Genomic DNA, 16558 nt, shown 5'->3' with positions numbered 1-16558 from the left:
TATTTTTGGTTCAGGTCTTTTTATTTGAAGTGATAGTGTAAGGGACAATAAAGGAAGCAAATACGCCATGGCTTCAGTGTCGCGAAAATGAATGTCTCAAATCAATTCAATATACCCATTTGACCGCAAAACAGCATGTGACGTCATTACACACAGGTTTTTATTCGCTTTAAAGCCGTTGGATGGAAACACACTTTCACCAGCTTTATTCGCATGAGTTTTATTTTACTGAACTTCAGATAATTCGATTGACAAGTGGATGGAAACTTAGCCAGAGTTTCCTCTGTTTTTAAATCCCTGCATCTTTTGTTCACCAGAGGTCCGTTTCAGAAAGCAGGTTTAGTGAAAACTCTGAGTTTGTTAACCCTGAGACGAGGGAAACTCTGGGTTTTCTGTTTCCGAAAGAGAGGTAACTTAACCTCAGAGTCGGTTACTATGGTAACTGAGCCTGTGTACCTAACCTGGTCGGGAGCAGGTGTCACTACCAGATGTGAGTCGAGTGCAGATGTGAGTTGCGCATGCTCAGATTTAAATGGTTTACGGCATAACACCAAGGGATCCGGATCCGGCTGCATTGTGAAATCCATAAAATATTAAACTTTTCTCATTACAAACAATAACAGAAGATGGAAATCATTTCAAAAACGTTATAGCTATCTATGATTGTTTGATTGGTAACGTTAGCACAAAACACCATTCAAGTGACGGCCTTTGTTGTGTTTGATTGCTAACTTGTAGGCAGCGGTGAACGAACTTCGTTATGTAGGTCCAGTTTCATTATATTGACATTACAGAAGTCTCTCGTTAGCAGATTCGTGTAGGCTACTTCAGCCTCCAATCTAGAACTGACATCAGGGATCATGCCGTGAAAATGTGATGCCTTATGCTAAATAAATTACTGCTATGTAATGTACCTATGTCATTATTCTGTGGCTAACAGATCTGCATCTGTCGCAAAGTGATGCATGCGAAACACGTCTGCACTCGACTCACATCAGGTAGTGACAGCAGGTTTTCTTCAATAAACCTCGAGTTTCTCTCAGTCTCCTCCCTCTGACAGCGCTCTTCCATTTCCTCATTCATTCAGTCTGCATCAGGCGCATTTTAGCGCAGTTTGCTATCTGCATGAATAAAAAAAAAAAACAGGGTTGGTTTATTAACCGTGTTAGGCAGACTATAAAATGTTTTTGTTCCGAACATGGCATTTCCTTTTGTCAACGATCCGGTTGATGAAGAAGCCGTGTTACTTCATTAGTTAAACATACGTCGGGAGATGATATTGAGGCCTCGACTATAGATGCATTTTCATTTCCAGATAACTACCTATTTGAGCGGTATCGTTTTTCTTCACAGTCCATCAGATATGTACATAACCTTAGCCGTCCTCCTATCACTAACGTCACCCATCGTGGACATGCTCTTCATCCCAGCACATTCTTTGTGTCGCATGACGTTTTTTTGCAAACGGCAGTTTTCTTTACAACATTGGTGATGCGGAGCATATTAGTAAAGCCACTGTTGCAAAGTGCCGTCAGAAGAGTGTGACTCGCTCTGAAACGTGTTTTAAACGTTTTTGTAGAGTTCCCTGGACACAAACCAGTAAGAGATGTTAAAAAGAAATAAATGATTGTAAATCATAATTCTGTTAATGATGGTGCTGCAACCTCAGAATGGGATTAGTGGTAGTTTACTTTTTCGCCTGCAGGATTGCACTTAAATGAAATTATAGGTGTAGCCGACTACCATTCCGCCGTTTCTATGGCGATGCAGTACTATGAAGAGTTAAAGATTAAAAGCTTTCTTAAAAAGATAGGTCTTTAACATTTTTTTAAATGAGGTGACTGTCGAATGCGGGAGGGGAGGGCATTCCAGAGTCTTGGTGCAGAACAGCTGAAGGCCCTGGCCCACATGGTGGAGAGGAGGCCAGTCGAGGAAGAGCGGAGGGAGCGAGAAGGGACATAGCCTGGTAGGAGGTCAGTAATGTAGCTGGGTGTGAGATTATGGAGTGCTTTGTAGGTAATGAGGAGGGTCTTAAATTCAATACGGTACTGCACAGGGAGCCAGTGTAGATTGACAAGGATAGGTGTGATGTGTTCAGATGATCTGGTACCAGTGAGGATTCTAGCAGCAGAGTTCTGAACGAGTTGGAGTCTGATTGTAAGCTTAGAAGGGATACCGGTGAGAAGGGAGTTGCAGTAGTCCAGACGCGACGTGATGAGGGCATGAATAAGGGTTTGAGTGCTGGATTGTGACAGTGAGGGTCTGAGCCTGGAGATGTTGCGGAGGTGAAAGAACGAAGTCCGGGTAATCGCTTTAATCTGGGATTCGAATGAAAGGGAACTGTTCAGAATGACACCAAGGCTTTTGACTTGAGTTGACAGAGGGACCAAGATCTCATCTGTGGTAATGTGGAAGTATTGCTGTTTTGAAAGAGTGGATTTGGAGCTGATGGGCAGAACTTCTGTCTTATTGCCATTAAGTTTCAGAAAGTTTGTGTTCATCCAGTTTTGAATGTCTTGAAGACAGTTGCTAAGTAAGGTGGGAGGAAGGGGAGATGAAGGTTTAGTGGAGCGGTAGAGCTGGGTGTTGTCCGCATAGCAGTGGAAGTGTATTTTGTGGCGTCTCATGATTTTGCCCACAGGAAGGAGGTATATAATGAAGAGGAGAGGACCAAGCACTGACCCCTGGGGGACACCCTGTGGCACAGTCGCACAAGCCGATTTATAGTGTTTTGAGTTGTACAAACGATATTAGAGCTTACACATTGACTCAAGCAGCAATTTTCTCCCACACCAATTCTCGCTATTTTGCAGCGGCAGCCGTGTTGCTTTTTTTAAACAAAATATATATTCAAACGCGCTGTACGTGAGCATGAGTATTTCCGCTGACCAATTTGTTTGTGGTTGTTGCCATGGTGAATTGTAGTATCATGGCTCCATTCATGCTGCCTTTTTATTGTGGTGGTGCACGTGCTTAACTCTGAGTGAACCTACTCTGAGTTGATTGAACCACCTCAAATCAGCTGTTCTGGAACGGAAAACTCAGAGTTTCCCATCTCAGAGATCAACTCAGAGATCAGGGTTAGACTTAGAGTTTGTTAAACCTCCTTCCTGAAACGGGCCCCAGTCCTATTCAACAAGTCAACAAGGGGCTGTGAATGCCCTTCCACAGCTTCTTGGTCTGCTGTGGGGAGCGCCGGTGAATCAGAAGAAGACTCTTATGTATACACAGGTTCTCACGATCCTCCTCCTTGATGTCAAATGTCTGAAAGCCATCGTTTGCCTCAGGAGAAATCCCCACAGCCTTAATGCACATCCCAGTGTAGACGTCGTCGATGGGGAAAAAAGGAATGACGCGTGAAACTGAATGTAGGGGTTGCAGCAACGCTCCAGAGATCAGAAAACCGCCCCCGCCGGCATACGCAGGGTATGGGCCGTCATAGAAGCTCAGGGGAATGTAGTACTTGCTTGTAGGGTCCCTGAGGGGAGTTGCTGTGCTTATGACATGTCCAACATACAACCGAGAGGCCTTGGAAGGCTCCAGAGACTGCAGGTAGCCGAGTACCGCCGGTGTGTTCACAAATACATCGTCGTCCCCGCTAAAGACGAAGGAAACGTTAGGGCAGGTTTTCAGCATCCACTGGAGGAACATGTTCATTTTGAGTGTCAGGTTCAACAGCGAGTCATGGAAGTCCCACTGCACCAGGTCCTTAAAGTGGCTTGCTTCAAATGACAGCAGTGGTGTGAGGTGGGGGTCGTCCGGCAGGGGGCTACCCAGCAGAAACACAGTGCGCACTCGCAGCCCACTCTGATGTGTCCCTTCTCGCCCCCAGGTCTCCCGCACCGCCTGCCTCCGCTCAAAGTTTCCAGGGGTTGACTTGATAGCAAAAAGCAGGAAGGTCTGGTTGTCTCCTTTCCCGTCGCCAGAGATGCACTTGTTGGGTTGATTGAGCAGGACTGGAGGGCTCCTGCACTTCATGCCCTGCAAAAAGTCCTGTAATAAGACGGGGTAGGAGGCAAAGTCGTGCACGTTGTTCTGCAGAAGCTCTTGATTCGTCTCCCTGCAGCCAGACCAATTGGTGTCATGTCTGAAAGGATCTTCTCCCTTGTCCAGATTCCTGAGGACAGAGTACAGCAGGCGGTTCCAGTACGCGCCGTTGTGAGGGATGGTCTGTCTGAAGATATCAGAGATGGACACATCAGGGTGAGGTGTGGTGGAGGATGGTGTCTTCACATCGCTGTCTTGAACCTGCCGGTTGGGATGCTTCAGGAGCTCGCCGGGTTCAGCCCTGCGGCTGTAGGCCGTCTCCAGGTGGAGCGTCGAGTAGAAGTAGATCAGGAACAAAGTGACCAGGACAACCATGGCACTTAAGGTTTTAATATGTCTCATTGGCTTGAGGGGAGTACACCAGGCTGTGCGTTGTGCCGTTCCTAGAAATGCATCATCTTTCATGGGAGATGGCCCTGGGAGCTGGCGTGTTATCGTCTCCACATTACACAGTCTCTGTCAACAGGCGACACACTGGGTGTACCTGCCAACAGAAATAAATGATACGACATCTTCATGTAAAGCAACACATTGCAAACTTCACAGCCTTGAACCTCAATAGAAATTTACATTTAGCTTCAATAAGTATAGCATTAAATGCAAAATGTGAGTTATACTGCCAGATGTTCACATTGTTTTGTCAAACCACAGATTATTTTCTTTTTTTAGTTTGAAATAATACACATATATTAAAAGTAAATGAGTTTGGCTGCTTTTTTATTCTCGTCCTTTGACATTTAGTACATTTTTAAATGCTGAGAGAGGCACATAATCAACACTGACATGCCTTATAAACAATCTCATTTCAAGGTTGCATAGTTTTCAGTATTAGGTGAGCATAAACATCTCAAACCCATGGCACTTCCTGGAGAAAACAGAGCCGCTTTTAGTACCGATATGTAAAGTTACAGTTAAATGTCACGGTGGTGTCTGAATTTGCCGCAAGTTATGTGGTCTTGCAAAAAGGTAGCCTGCAGCTATACTCTGATGGGACGCACCTGAATACACCATTCTCCCAGGTGTTTAATTAGGAGCAAACCAGCTTTGTACAAATAACAAGCAGTTACAGTGAGTCCTGAGGGGGCTTCCTGATTAAACAGCCTCACAATACATTCTGAACACACCTGAGGTGTATGAATTTAAGCATAAGTTGGAAAAATGAAATGGAAATGGTTACCAAGTTACAGGCCATTACGGATGGCAACCTAGAGGCCTATTCGTAAAATTGTATCAACCTGCCGAGACTTTAAGCACACTGAGTTACAAAAGACCCCGGTTGAAACCTTTAACCTCCAGGAACCCAAGCTTTTGTTGCTATGCATTTTTAATGCAGCTAGCTATTTGGGAATGTTGATCCAAACTACTGCTCAGCTGATCAGATTCTGCTGAATCAGGGGGAACATCATCTTTATCGCTTTACCTTTTGTAGCTTGTTACTATTGCTAAAATCTGTCAAATGTGTTTGCCACATCAAACTACAAACGCTATTAAGCATAAACAAACAACTTTCAACCGTAACATTTGATGGGGAAATATATTCATTAATCCAAACCCAGTATTACCCTTACATACTAAGGGTGTTGAAATGAATCATTGCATCGATACATCACGATGCAGACCTGGACGATTCTGCATCGACGCAGTGACAGACCATAATCGATTATTGCCTACTGATGGTACTTGTTGATTCTCTGGTCGCTGCTTTCGTTGTTTCTGCCTTTTGTCTGTTGTGTTCAGACTCTGCTACATTCAGGAAGTGTCTTTTTTAAGAGCAGATACATAAATGGAGGGTTCAGATATATGTGACTGCTTTAATTTGTTGATGAAAACCGTAGGAAGTAATATATAATAATATTGAGGAGGTGACGCATCGTGATATGGAATTGATTTGAATCGTTGACAGGATAATCGTAATCGAATCGTGAGACCAGTGAAGATTCACTCACCCTAGAAGGCACCATTATTTGACTATAACTCTAATAATTGAGTCTCTGAAATACTGTAAAAAGGGAAAAGGTGTATGTCTGCAGTTAAACTACATGACGATATAAAGCTGTGAATGTTGAATTGAATAGTCAATGCTTAAATGCAATTAGATGAGAAGGCTACTGCCTGTTTGTTATATATGGTTGTTTAAAGGTGCTCTAAGCGATGTCAAGCGTTTTTTAGGCTGCAACATTTTTTGTCACATACAGCAAACATCTCCTCACTATCTGCTAGCTGCCTGTCCCCGGAACACACTGTAAAAGAAACGCAGTCTCTGTAGACAGCCCAGGCTCCACAAACGGCAACAAAAACCAACTGCGCCAACCTGCACCACCAAACATAACAAACAGTGTTCCAGCCAATAACCGACAAGAAGGATTTGGGGGTGGGGGTTGGGGGGGTTAGTGCGTGGAAGGGAGGGGGAGGGGATGGGATGAGGAGGAGGGAGGGGCGAGCTAGCCTCCGTTTTGTTTGACAATACTTTGAACGTCAACAAGAAGTGACGTCACCCAACATCGCTTAGAGCACCTTTAATAAAGTGTGTTTAAAAAAAAAAATAATATACTTATATATACTTTTATAATATACTTTTGTGTTGGGATCGGCTGTAGAATGTGTGGGTTGAAATGGCCACCATCTTGTTTTTACACTAATTTGTCTAACTGGTTGTGTATTGTGCTTTTGCTACACCCAATGGTACAAAAGGTGTGTACGTGCTAGGACAACAGGTGTTCTACAACTCCTCTGGTTAGGCCGAATGAAATATAAAAAGGTGCAGCAAACCCAAAATGTAATGTCCCCATATGAGGATGCATGGTCGCAGGTTAACCTGGAGTTAAAAAAAAAAAAGAGAAGGTAGCCTAACACTTTTTAATAAATGGTACAAATCATATAGGCCTAGGATAGTTCTGTATTGTTTAACCAAAGCATGACTCGTGATTCAATGCAAGATGGAGGCCTATCATGAATTCCTGTTGCTCACCCATTGACAAATCATCAAATCACTAGGACTTTATGTATTCATTCACACTTATCAGATCATCAATTAAGGACTGTTAATTCAGTTATTTCATAAATTAATTATGCGACCAAATTAGTAACAGTAACAAAAGTAGGCCTACTTATTCTCACAGAAATACAACGCTATTTTTCCCCCCCAGGTGAAAACATAGACTATACTGCTGCACTATGTCAAAAACCCTCCAGCAGGTGTCAATTGACAAATTGATAATAGACAGGAATTGATCAATTTAAAAAAAAGCTTAAAGGGTACCTACCTTTTTTAAACATGGGCCCCATTTCCCCATGCATTTGTAGACTGATGTGAACAAAAATCTTTACATTTGGTCCAGTATTCGAAGTTGGAAGTTGTCTACTTCCCTAAACTCAGGATCAATGCCCACAAGCAGAAGCAAGTCTGAAGCGGCAGAAAAACAACATATCCAGCCGTTCAGATCCTACCGACAGGTGCACAACAACTGCATCATTTGAGTTTTCAACCCCACACTTTTCTTTGATGGTTTGTTTGTTCGGCTGAAGATAAAGCGGTGTCCTACCATATTAACACAGGGCGTTGCAACAAGAAAGGAGCTTTAATACAAACGCGGTTTGCGCTTCGCTTGCCGCTGGGCTTCAAGTTTCAACCAGGTGTAAAAACCTTTGGGCGCAGCGGCACTGCGAGCCCGCGGCAGCGCATTTAAGATCCAAATGACCCGGGTAGTAGCCTATAGCCTTCTGGAATGGAGGAGCTTGAATTGAGGAGCTTCTACTGCTTTAGCCTATGTGAAGAAGAAAAACACAGATGACAATTTAAAATATATATTTTAAATTGTAAATCCTGGAGGTTTCTGGGTATACTGCGTAATAGCCTCCCTGCGTATCAACTACACCACTGAAGTTACTAAAAGCGGCGCGGGAATGCCGCATGACAACCAGCACACCGGGTCCGGTGCGAATTAACCGCGTCACCGTGTTCCGTTTTCGTCAACAAAATAAGAAAGAAGCGAGGTTGCCCAGCAAGTGTCCACGTGCGCCGTGGTCCCGTTGTTTTTCAAAATGAATAAAGAGAAGTGACCGGTTAGGTTACCTGAAGCTAGGTCCAGCGCAGCTCCACATAGCCTAGGTGTGTCACGGACGCAGGTGCCTTCTCTCCTTTCATAAGTGGAATGAGCTTGAGTTAACAGTGACAGTAGGCTATGCTAGCCTCTCAACAGCTGCCACTAGTCTCTCTGTGCCGCTCTCGCGCGCGCACTAGGTAATCATCTCTGTCGACGGCTTTTTGTACATATACATACTTTTCCACATTTTGTCACGTTACAACCACAAACGTAAATGTATTTTATTGGGATGTTATGTGACCAACACAAAGCGTCGCATAATTGTGAAGTGGAAGGAAAATTATATGGTTTTCAATTTTTTTTCTTTTACAAATATAAAACTTAAAAGTGTGGCGTGCAAAAGTATTCAGCCCACCAGAGTCAATACTTTGTAGAACCTTTCACTTCAATTACAGCTGCAAGTCTTTTGGGGGTATGTCTCTACCAGCTTTGCACATCTAGAGACAAAATAGCAAATCTCTGGTATGTTCTTTGGGCTTCACAGAACAGCTATATTTATACTGAGATTAGATTACACACATGTGGACTTTATTTACTAATTAGGTGAATTCTGAAGGCAATTGGTTGCACTGGATTTTATTTAGGGGTAAAGGGGGCTGAATACTTTTGCATGCCACACTTTTCAGCTTTTTTATTTGTAAAAAAAAAGTTGAAAACCATGTATCAGTTTCCTTTCACTTCACAATAATGCGCCACTTTGTGTTGGTCTATCACATAAAATCCCAATGAAATGCATTTACATTTGTGATTGCAATGTATCAAAATGTGGAAAAGTTCAAGGGGTATGAATACTTGAGCAAGCCTCTGTATTTAGGCTACATTTATATACTGAAATTCAAGTCCGTCTGCACAAATGTTCCGCAATAATTCACAAGAACCAACATCAGTTTTTATAAATTTAGTAGGAACTGACAGGATTACATTTCACTTGGATTCTAATTTATATACAAATACATTGATAATGGAATTGGTGCGGGTCTGCAGGTACGTGGAGGCCGCGCCCAGGATGTCTGAGACAGGTTTATTCAAACGTTTGACAGGAAACATCACTGATGTACACATTATTTAAGTAAATATGTCTCATGACAAATCACCGGAGGGTACATGAGCACAGTGTTCAGATCAGTAAAGCTCAGTAAAGCTTTTATTCAATGTATTGCATGTCATGCAGGCCTTTTTTTTCAGCCTGGTTAGTTATGACAGAAAAAAAACCAAATAAGACTTTCCAAAAGAAAGTAAGAAATAACTCCTATACACTGGAAAACGGCCGCTCTAGTTTTCTCATGCTTACCAAACCATGCAAATGTTCACAAAAGTGATGAGCTTCTTTCACCTTTGTTTGTGAAATAAAAGCACATTAAATGGAAATGACAGAAACAATTAGCAAATTAATTGATAACACTTCTAAAAGCATGATTTCTTTTTTTCATCAAATCTAGGTGTTTGCGTCCTGAGAACTTTGCAGTTTAAGGCAAAGTGGGTATTTGCCGTGGAATAACCTCAGAAACTGTCGCTGGGCCTCTCTGCTTGGAGAGAAGCCCTGCAGCTGACATGAACTGCTGTTTAATTACAGGTGCCCTGACACACTCGAGCATCCAAAAGTACCAAAAGCCAATGTGTGTGTGCGGGTGTGTGTGCTTTAGTCTATATTGGCATTTTGGTCAGTCAATTCTGAAGCACATTCTGGAAAACACTTTGTTGATCAAAGTGAGTAAATTGGCATCCTCTCATCCATTTTATAACAAGAAAAAGAAAATAAAAACTTTATTATACAAGGGTGCTGGTATGAGTATTAGGTATTGCAGCCCATTACGAATACTTTAACCGATATTGGGCCAACACCTGGATCATAACGATATACAACTAACATACTGTGTGCGGCATGCACACGGGGGAAAATAGTGTTCATACCTGTAAGGACCATTTTTGGAGCACTGAGCTGAGCGGATTAAAAAGGCAAGAACAAATACTGCAGATGGTGGCAAAGAAACGCAGCATCTGAGAGGAAATATAAGGGCCTAATGGTCAAACAATTAAGATTGATGCTAGGATAGAGGGGAGACGCTCAAGGCAAAAAGAAGAAGGATGCAAGTCGGCTGTAGAGTGCTTGAGACTTGTCCGGAGCAGGAAGGGGGGGAGTGGGGGAGGGAGTCAGCGCAGGTCGCTCTCCTCGTCCTGGATGGTTTTCTTGATGCGGAGAAGCATGGTGGTGAGCCACTGGTCCAACCGTGAAATGGTGTCGAATTCCTTCACCTGAGAAATGAGCAGTTACCCAATATTAAATATTACATCATATACAGCCGGAAACACTGTAGGACACTAGTGTCAGTCCAGGATTTTTTTTTTTTTGTATAATCTACTGCTGCAGAAACTTGTTTATTCTGCTGAAAAAAAAAAAAAAAAAACTCACCGAGTCAGTATAGGCATCCACGTTCTGTTCTTCATAAGCATCTAGAAGTTTCTGGTTGGATAAAAGCAATCATTTTTTTTAACATTAGAAAGGCTGCCTACAGACAGAAATACACCGTGGGGGTGAAGAAAACAACTGAGATGTGAAAACTACAGACTATAATACACTGTCTGCCACAGGGATGTGTGCTGAGCCCTCTCCTCTACTCCCCCTTCACCTACGACTGCACACCTGTACGTGGCTCTAACACCATCGTCAAGTTTGCAGACGACACTACGGTGATTGGTCAGCAACAACGATGAGACGGCCTACAGGAAGGAGGTCCAGCACCTATCACTGTGGTGCACTGACAACAACTGACATTCTACTGCTCTTCATACTATTCATCCTGCACATACACTTATTCTTACTACTCTTATAATGTTACCACACTGCACATAGCTATACATATGTCTATATGGTTCATACAGAATATCCATATTTATTCTGTTTTTCTTATTATATATTCTGCTAATACACTGCATATATACGGTGGCCCTGAGAGGCCACAGCACGCAATAATAAGACAACGCATGCAAATAAACCACAACACGCAACAATAAGACAACACATGCAAATAGCCCACACCACAACGGAAGTGTTTCCAGGGGACACTTTTAAGTGATGCACACGTGCCTCAACCATTGGCGTTTCCGGTACATAGACAGACGAACAACAGGACAATTTTAACAATTTTCGCCCTTTTATTCATCACTAAATTCACTTCCGTGTACGTTTTAGGCGAGAAATGAACTCGTTAGATTTGGAATATAGGCAGTCTTGCGAAAATCGTTGCCGAATTGACAATTTTCGGAATTGAGAAGCTCCATAAAGTGACGCGACAGCCAGCTAGCGCCTGCCGGGGCCGCTAGCTCATCGCTCAGACAGTCATGCTCAGAGACCCCGCTCTAAGCTGGAGGTCTCTCAGACCGCTCTCGTTGATGGATCGTTTGTTTAAATATCACAACACATGTCCATCCTAAGATCAACGGGAACCTGTGGTTAGCTGCTTTTTCGGAGTTAAACTCCACAAGCTCTTGCAGGCTTAACAACCGTAATGGCAAAAATTACATTTAAGCACTGTTCTTTTTAATTCTTATGTTTTCATTAGCACATAGCCTTTTCTCTGCATTATTGAAAGACAGTTTATCCTATTTTATCATGTTGATTCGATCCTGCTTAACTGCTGAGACAGAGAGTCTGGAAGACGACGCGTAGGCCCTTTGTTTGAACTGATAAACTACAAGGCCACTGTAAACCATCTTGCTTCCCAGATCCGTTCCTCCCTTGTCAGTTACGATGTACGGGGAATGTGACCCCAGTTGTGAAAGTGGGGGACAGGAGATTAGATGAAGTGGTTTTATGACGCTTTCTGCAATTTAGAAAAGTATCTGGCAGGATCTGTATCTTTATGTGCGTGTTTGGCTTTAATCTTCTGACCTTATCTTTATGCTGCCTGTGAGAAAATGTAAAGTCCTGTTTCAGTCAGATCATGTGTGAATTGTCACTCCCCTTTCCCCAATGTGCATTTAAGCTCAGTGTTCCCTTCACTCATTTGAAGAATCTGTACTCACTGAGCTGTTTGTGCTTTTTGTGAATCTGTTATTCTTCCTATATTTGAAAATATATCTTAATAAAATACAAAACCCTAACTTGGTTTAGTTCTCGGACTGTCTTATTTGTTTCATTCACTAAACTTTGAAAACTCTACCCCTGCTGCAGCAGAAACTTCCACAACACAACCTCGCCGGCCGGCCGTCTCTCTCTCTCACACACACACACACACACACACACACACACACACACACACACACACACACACACACACACACACACACACACACACACACACACACACACACACACACACACCTCTTTGGGAGACTTGTTTAAATTATGACATAGACTATATACATTATATTAAACAATACAATTAAAGCTTAATTTTTCAATATTATTGCAATAGTTGTAACATTGTGAGGTTTTCTTGTCCGGAGATTGTTATTTTAATACAAAGTGTTTATATTGTTGTGGTTTATATTTCTAGCTGGTATTTCGGAGCACTGCAGGTATAGCCTCTGTGCTGGGGGGTGTTGCACAAAACCAGCAAGAACACATCGTCTCAAACTGTTAACAGCGTTTTCTGTGCTTGTGACACCACCACAAGTGACAAGTAACAACCACACAAGTCCGTTCTTTGCATCTTGAGATTGAGAAACGCCCGTGGCATTTCTCAATCTCAAGCATGCAAAGAACTTATTGAGCTTTATTTGTATTGTTTAGCTCAAACACCCCTAACTTATTCAAAAGAGTGGAACGCGATCCCGACTATTAAACATTGCAGTTGGTGCTAAGTGGAGAGTCTGTCATAGTGTGATTGGTTATGTTGGTGGCATTGATTCTTAATTTCCCACGAAGCTGATCGCGGTTACGTGTCAGTTAAACTTTTCATCTCCAATCCTATCTGTATTTGTGAGAAGTGGCGCTGTCCTGAGTTGAAAGTCTACTTTACAGTTAAATTATGGAGTTAATAGGCGTGCGTGTTCGTGTCGGCAGCTGTCCATTTCCTAAGGTTCGGAAATGCAAACAATTTTTGACTACGTTTCTCTTCGGGAGACTTGTTTAAATTATGACATGGACTATATACATATATTATATATATTAGATTTGGTATTTAGTTCATACTTTTTTTTGGTGTGTTTGTTTTCTGATTTATTAGAAGTTGAGTTTCAGTCTGTATGATAAATGAACAGTTGTACATAAAGTGGTAACATGCTATGACATGTTATGTAGACTAAAGGGGAGACACCAACCTTTATAATTTGAATTGCTAATTTCCATCTGTTGTCCCTAGGCATATACAGTGCACTACAATAATATAGACATGATAATTCCACATAACACTAATAGGGACACCTAGGACACGCCAGTGCATAGGCCTACTTCTTTTTTATAATTTAAACTGACTTAAACTAATACACTAATAGTCGGGATCGCGTTCCACTCTTTTGAATAAGTTAGGGGTGTTTGAGCTAAACAATACAAATAAAGCTCAATAAGTTCTCAATAAGTTCTTTGCATGCTTGAGATTGAGAAATGCCACGGGCGTTTCTCAATCTCAAGATGCAAAGAACGGACTTGTGTGGTTGTTACTTGTCACTTGTGGTGGTGTCACAAGCACAGAAAACGCTGTTAACAGTTTGAGACGATGTGTTCTTGCTGGTTTTGCGCAACACCCCCCAGCACAGAGGCTACCTGCAGTGCTCCGAAATACCAGCTAGAAATATAAACCACAACAATATAAACACTTTGTATTAAAATAACAATCTCCGGACAAGAAAACCTCACAATGTTACAACTATTGCAATAATATTGAAAAATTAAGCTTTAATTGTATTGTTTAATATAATGTATATAGTCATAATTTAAACAAGTCTCCCAAAGAGAAGTGTGTGTGTGTGTGTGTGTGTGTGTGTGTGTGTGTGTGTGTGTGTGTGTGTGTGTGAGAGATGGCCGGCCAGCGAGGTTGTTAAGCCTGCAAGAGCTTGTGGAGTTTAACTCCGAAAAAGCAGCTAACCACAGGTTCCCGTTGATCTTAGGATGGACATGTGTTGTGATATTTAAACAAACGATCCATCAACGAGAGCGGTCTGAGAGACCTCCAGCTTAGAGCGGGGTCTCTGAGCATGACTGTCTGAGCGATGAGCTAGCGGCCCCGGCAGGCGCTAGCTGGCTGTCGCGTCACTTTATGGAGCTACTCAATTCCGAAAACTTTGAAGCAAATTGTCAATTCGGCAACGATTTTCGCAAGACTGCCTACATTCCAAATCTAACGAGTTCATTTCTCGCCTAAAACGTGAGAAGTGAATTTAGTGATGAATAAAATGGCGAAAATTGTTAAAATTGTCCTGTTGTTCGTCTGTCTATGTACCGGAAACGCCAATGGTTGAGGCACGTGTGCATCACTTAAAGGTGTCCCCTGGAAACACTTCCGTTGTGGTGTGGGCTATTTGCATGTGTTGTCTTATTATTGCGTGTTGTGGCCTCTCAGGGCCACCGTACATATATCTATATTATTCTTACTACTATTATAATGTCACTGCTACTACATTGCACATATCTGTACATGTTCATATTAATAGCCGTATTTATTCTGCTCTTATAACACTGCAATATATTTCTTGTCCTGCCTATGCACCACCTGTCTATACTTTGTATATCCCATTGCACCTTTCTGCTTTTTGGCACTTTTGGTTAGATGCAAACTGCATTTTGTTGTCTTTGTACTTGTACTCTGCACAATGACAATACAGTTTAATCTAGTCTAGGGCTGCTCGATTATGGAAAAAAAATTAATCATAATCACAATTATTTAACACAATTACTCATTGACTTTTGGAAAGATGCTGCAATTTCTGAACTTTAAAAAAAAACTTCTACACAAAAATTGTGTAGAAGTGTAGAAGTTAGCAAATCATCAACAGTTTGGACTGAAAACAACAGAGATTGTCGTTTGTACGTGGATTTTAGAGCCAAAATAACACCGAAGCCTACCTTCACCAGCTTGCATTCTCGAGAGTCTGAAAAGGCGGGAAACATCTCCTCATACTTCTGCACAGCAAGCTGGGTGACAAGAGGATGGTTGTTAGAAAAAAGAAGCTTGTGTTAAGGGCCGTCCATGCCAAGAACGATAACTATAACTTTAAATATATAGTCTTACAAATCATTTAAACTCAGGTGGATGACAGAGTCCACGTCCCAGCTATAACGACGATAGTGGCGAACGATATTGTTGGGATCACTCTCAGAGCGATTTAGTGAATGATAGAAACACTGACAGCCCCGACCCTGGCGTGTGTCGTGAGAAGATAATAGTCCCGGTGCGGGACAAGAAGACAACGCCCCAGAGCGAGGGGGATAAGAGTTTAGAGAAAAGGATAGAACGGGGCTCACTCGGTGGAAGAGATCCGTGGACCGGCTCTGACTATTTGTCTGTTGCTAGGGAAACTTAGTCTCTGCTTTGTGATCCCACAGATCTGCAGATCTGTAACTCTCATGCTAGATTAATGAAAACCTACTCGTTCGAAATAGTACTATCGTCTCATTGATTATTGTGTAGGATCGGTGTAAAACCAATTTAAGAATACGCGGGGAAGAGTAATTGGAGTAAGGTTTTGGTACCCTTTTTTTTTTTGGGGACACACGGAGGATTTCCCCAACAGATGGTCGTACCGTGCCGGCAGGTGACACCGCGGTGAGAAGTTGTATTTGTTTTACACAGGTAGGCCAGTGGCGTGGCGTAGTGTGACATTTCCTCTCGGTGGGGCGATCCTTTCGGTAGCGGTGTATTTTTGAACTTCTAAACATTGGTACTTTGAAAGAATTTCTCAGGTCACAGAAACTACTGAGGGTGAATCTTGTGCTTTGGGTGGTCATCATACGGTAGGTGATGCGTCGGTGTTTTCGTTCCGGTGCTCTGCAGAGAACTGACGCCCGCCCGCCTGCTCTTCTCCCTGGACCTTTGGAGCACTGTGCACCGCTGTTCTCTAGGAAGAGGCAGCCATGTCGGCGTCCCCAGGGACCGCCGGTAGACAATAACCTCCATTCCTCTATTACGGTATGTATTATCATCAGCTGGAGCGTACAGTGCAGGCTTTACTCTAGGGCTGCACAATATCGTTTTTTTAATCATCATCACAATATCAACTGGTGCAAACTAAACACATCGTGAAAGGCATATCGCGGAAAACAGATTTTCTTGTTAGTTGAAAGAAAATATCAGTAGAAAACTACAATTTAAAATGTGGCTGTCATTCTGTTTCACAAGCAGCAGAAGTGCAGCACACTTTAATATCGGTTTATTTATCACGCGTAATATTGTTACCGCGATGTTCAATATTAGCGCATATTTTCCTCATATTGTGCAGCCCTACTTTACGCCACTGTTTCTAGAACGTTA

The 16558-nt window shown here is 42.4% G+C and overlaps 2 protein-coding genes across 4 annotated transcripts in view; both read right to left on the bottom strand.

Moving 5' to 3' along the window:
* Positions 1 to 2: 2 nt before the first annotated feature.
* Positions 3 to 8941, bottom strand: b3gnt2l (UDP-GlcNAc:betaGal beta-1,3-N-acetylglucosaminyltransferase 2, like). 2 transcript variants are annotated; one of them, XM_078245872.1, is made up of 2 exons: positions 8120 to 8941; positions 3 to 4531 (listed from the first exon to the last, which is right to left on the bottom strand). In XM_078245872.1, the coding sequence occupies exon 2, from the start codon at positions 4450 to 4452 to the stop codon at positions 3133 to 3135; it is 1320 nt and encodes a 439-aa protein (XP_078101998.1). In that variant the 5' UTR covers positions 4453 to 4531; positions 8120 to 8941; the 3' UTR covers positions 3 to 3132. The 2 variants fall into 2 exon arrangements, with proteins under 2 accessions (XP_078101998.1, XP_078101999.1); XM_078245873.1 differs by lacking the exon at positions 8120 to 8941 and adding an exon at positions 7311 to 7849.
* A 216-nt stretch (positions 8942 to 9157) lies between these two features.
* napab (N-ethylmaleimide-sensitive factor attachment protein, alpha b) overlaps positions 9158 to 16558 on the bottom strand; it is a 14567-nt gene continuing 7166 nt past the window's right edge. For both annotated transcript variants that reach the window (XM_078245874.1, XM_078245875.1), the window contains 3 exons: positions 15154 to 15222; positions 10561 to 10611; positions 9158 to 10403 (listed from right to left, as the gene is read on the bottom strand). In XM_078245874.1, the coding sequence (XP_078102000.1) occupies positions 10302 to 10403; positions 10561 to 10611; positions 15154 to 15222 (222 nt within the window). In that variant the 3' untranslated portion in view covers positions 9158 to 10301. The remainder of the gene's footprint in view (positions 10404 to 10560; positions 10612 to 15153; positions 15223 to 16558) is intronic.

Source organism: Sander vitreus, chromosome 3 (assembly GCF_031162955.1).
Source record: "Sander vitreus isolate 19-12246 chromosome 3, sanVit1, whole genome shotgun sequence".
NCBI lineage: Eukaryota > Metazoa > Chordata > Actinopteri > Perciformes > Percidae > Sander > Sander vitreus.
The sequence above is the reverse complement of the archived record's forward strand: the minus strand, read 5'-3'. Positions and strand labels throughout refer to the sequence as shown.

What these genes read in the sequence shown, in the direction of transcription:
- b3gnt2l (XM_078245872.1), bottom strand. Translation starts at nt 4,452, where the DNA reads ATGAAAGATGATGCATTTCTAGGAACGGCACAACGCACAGCCTGGTGT.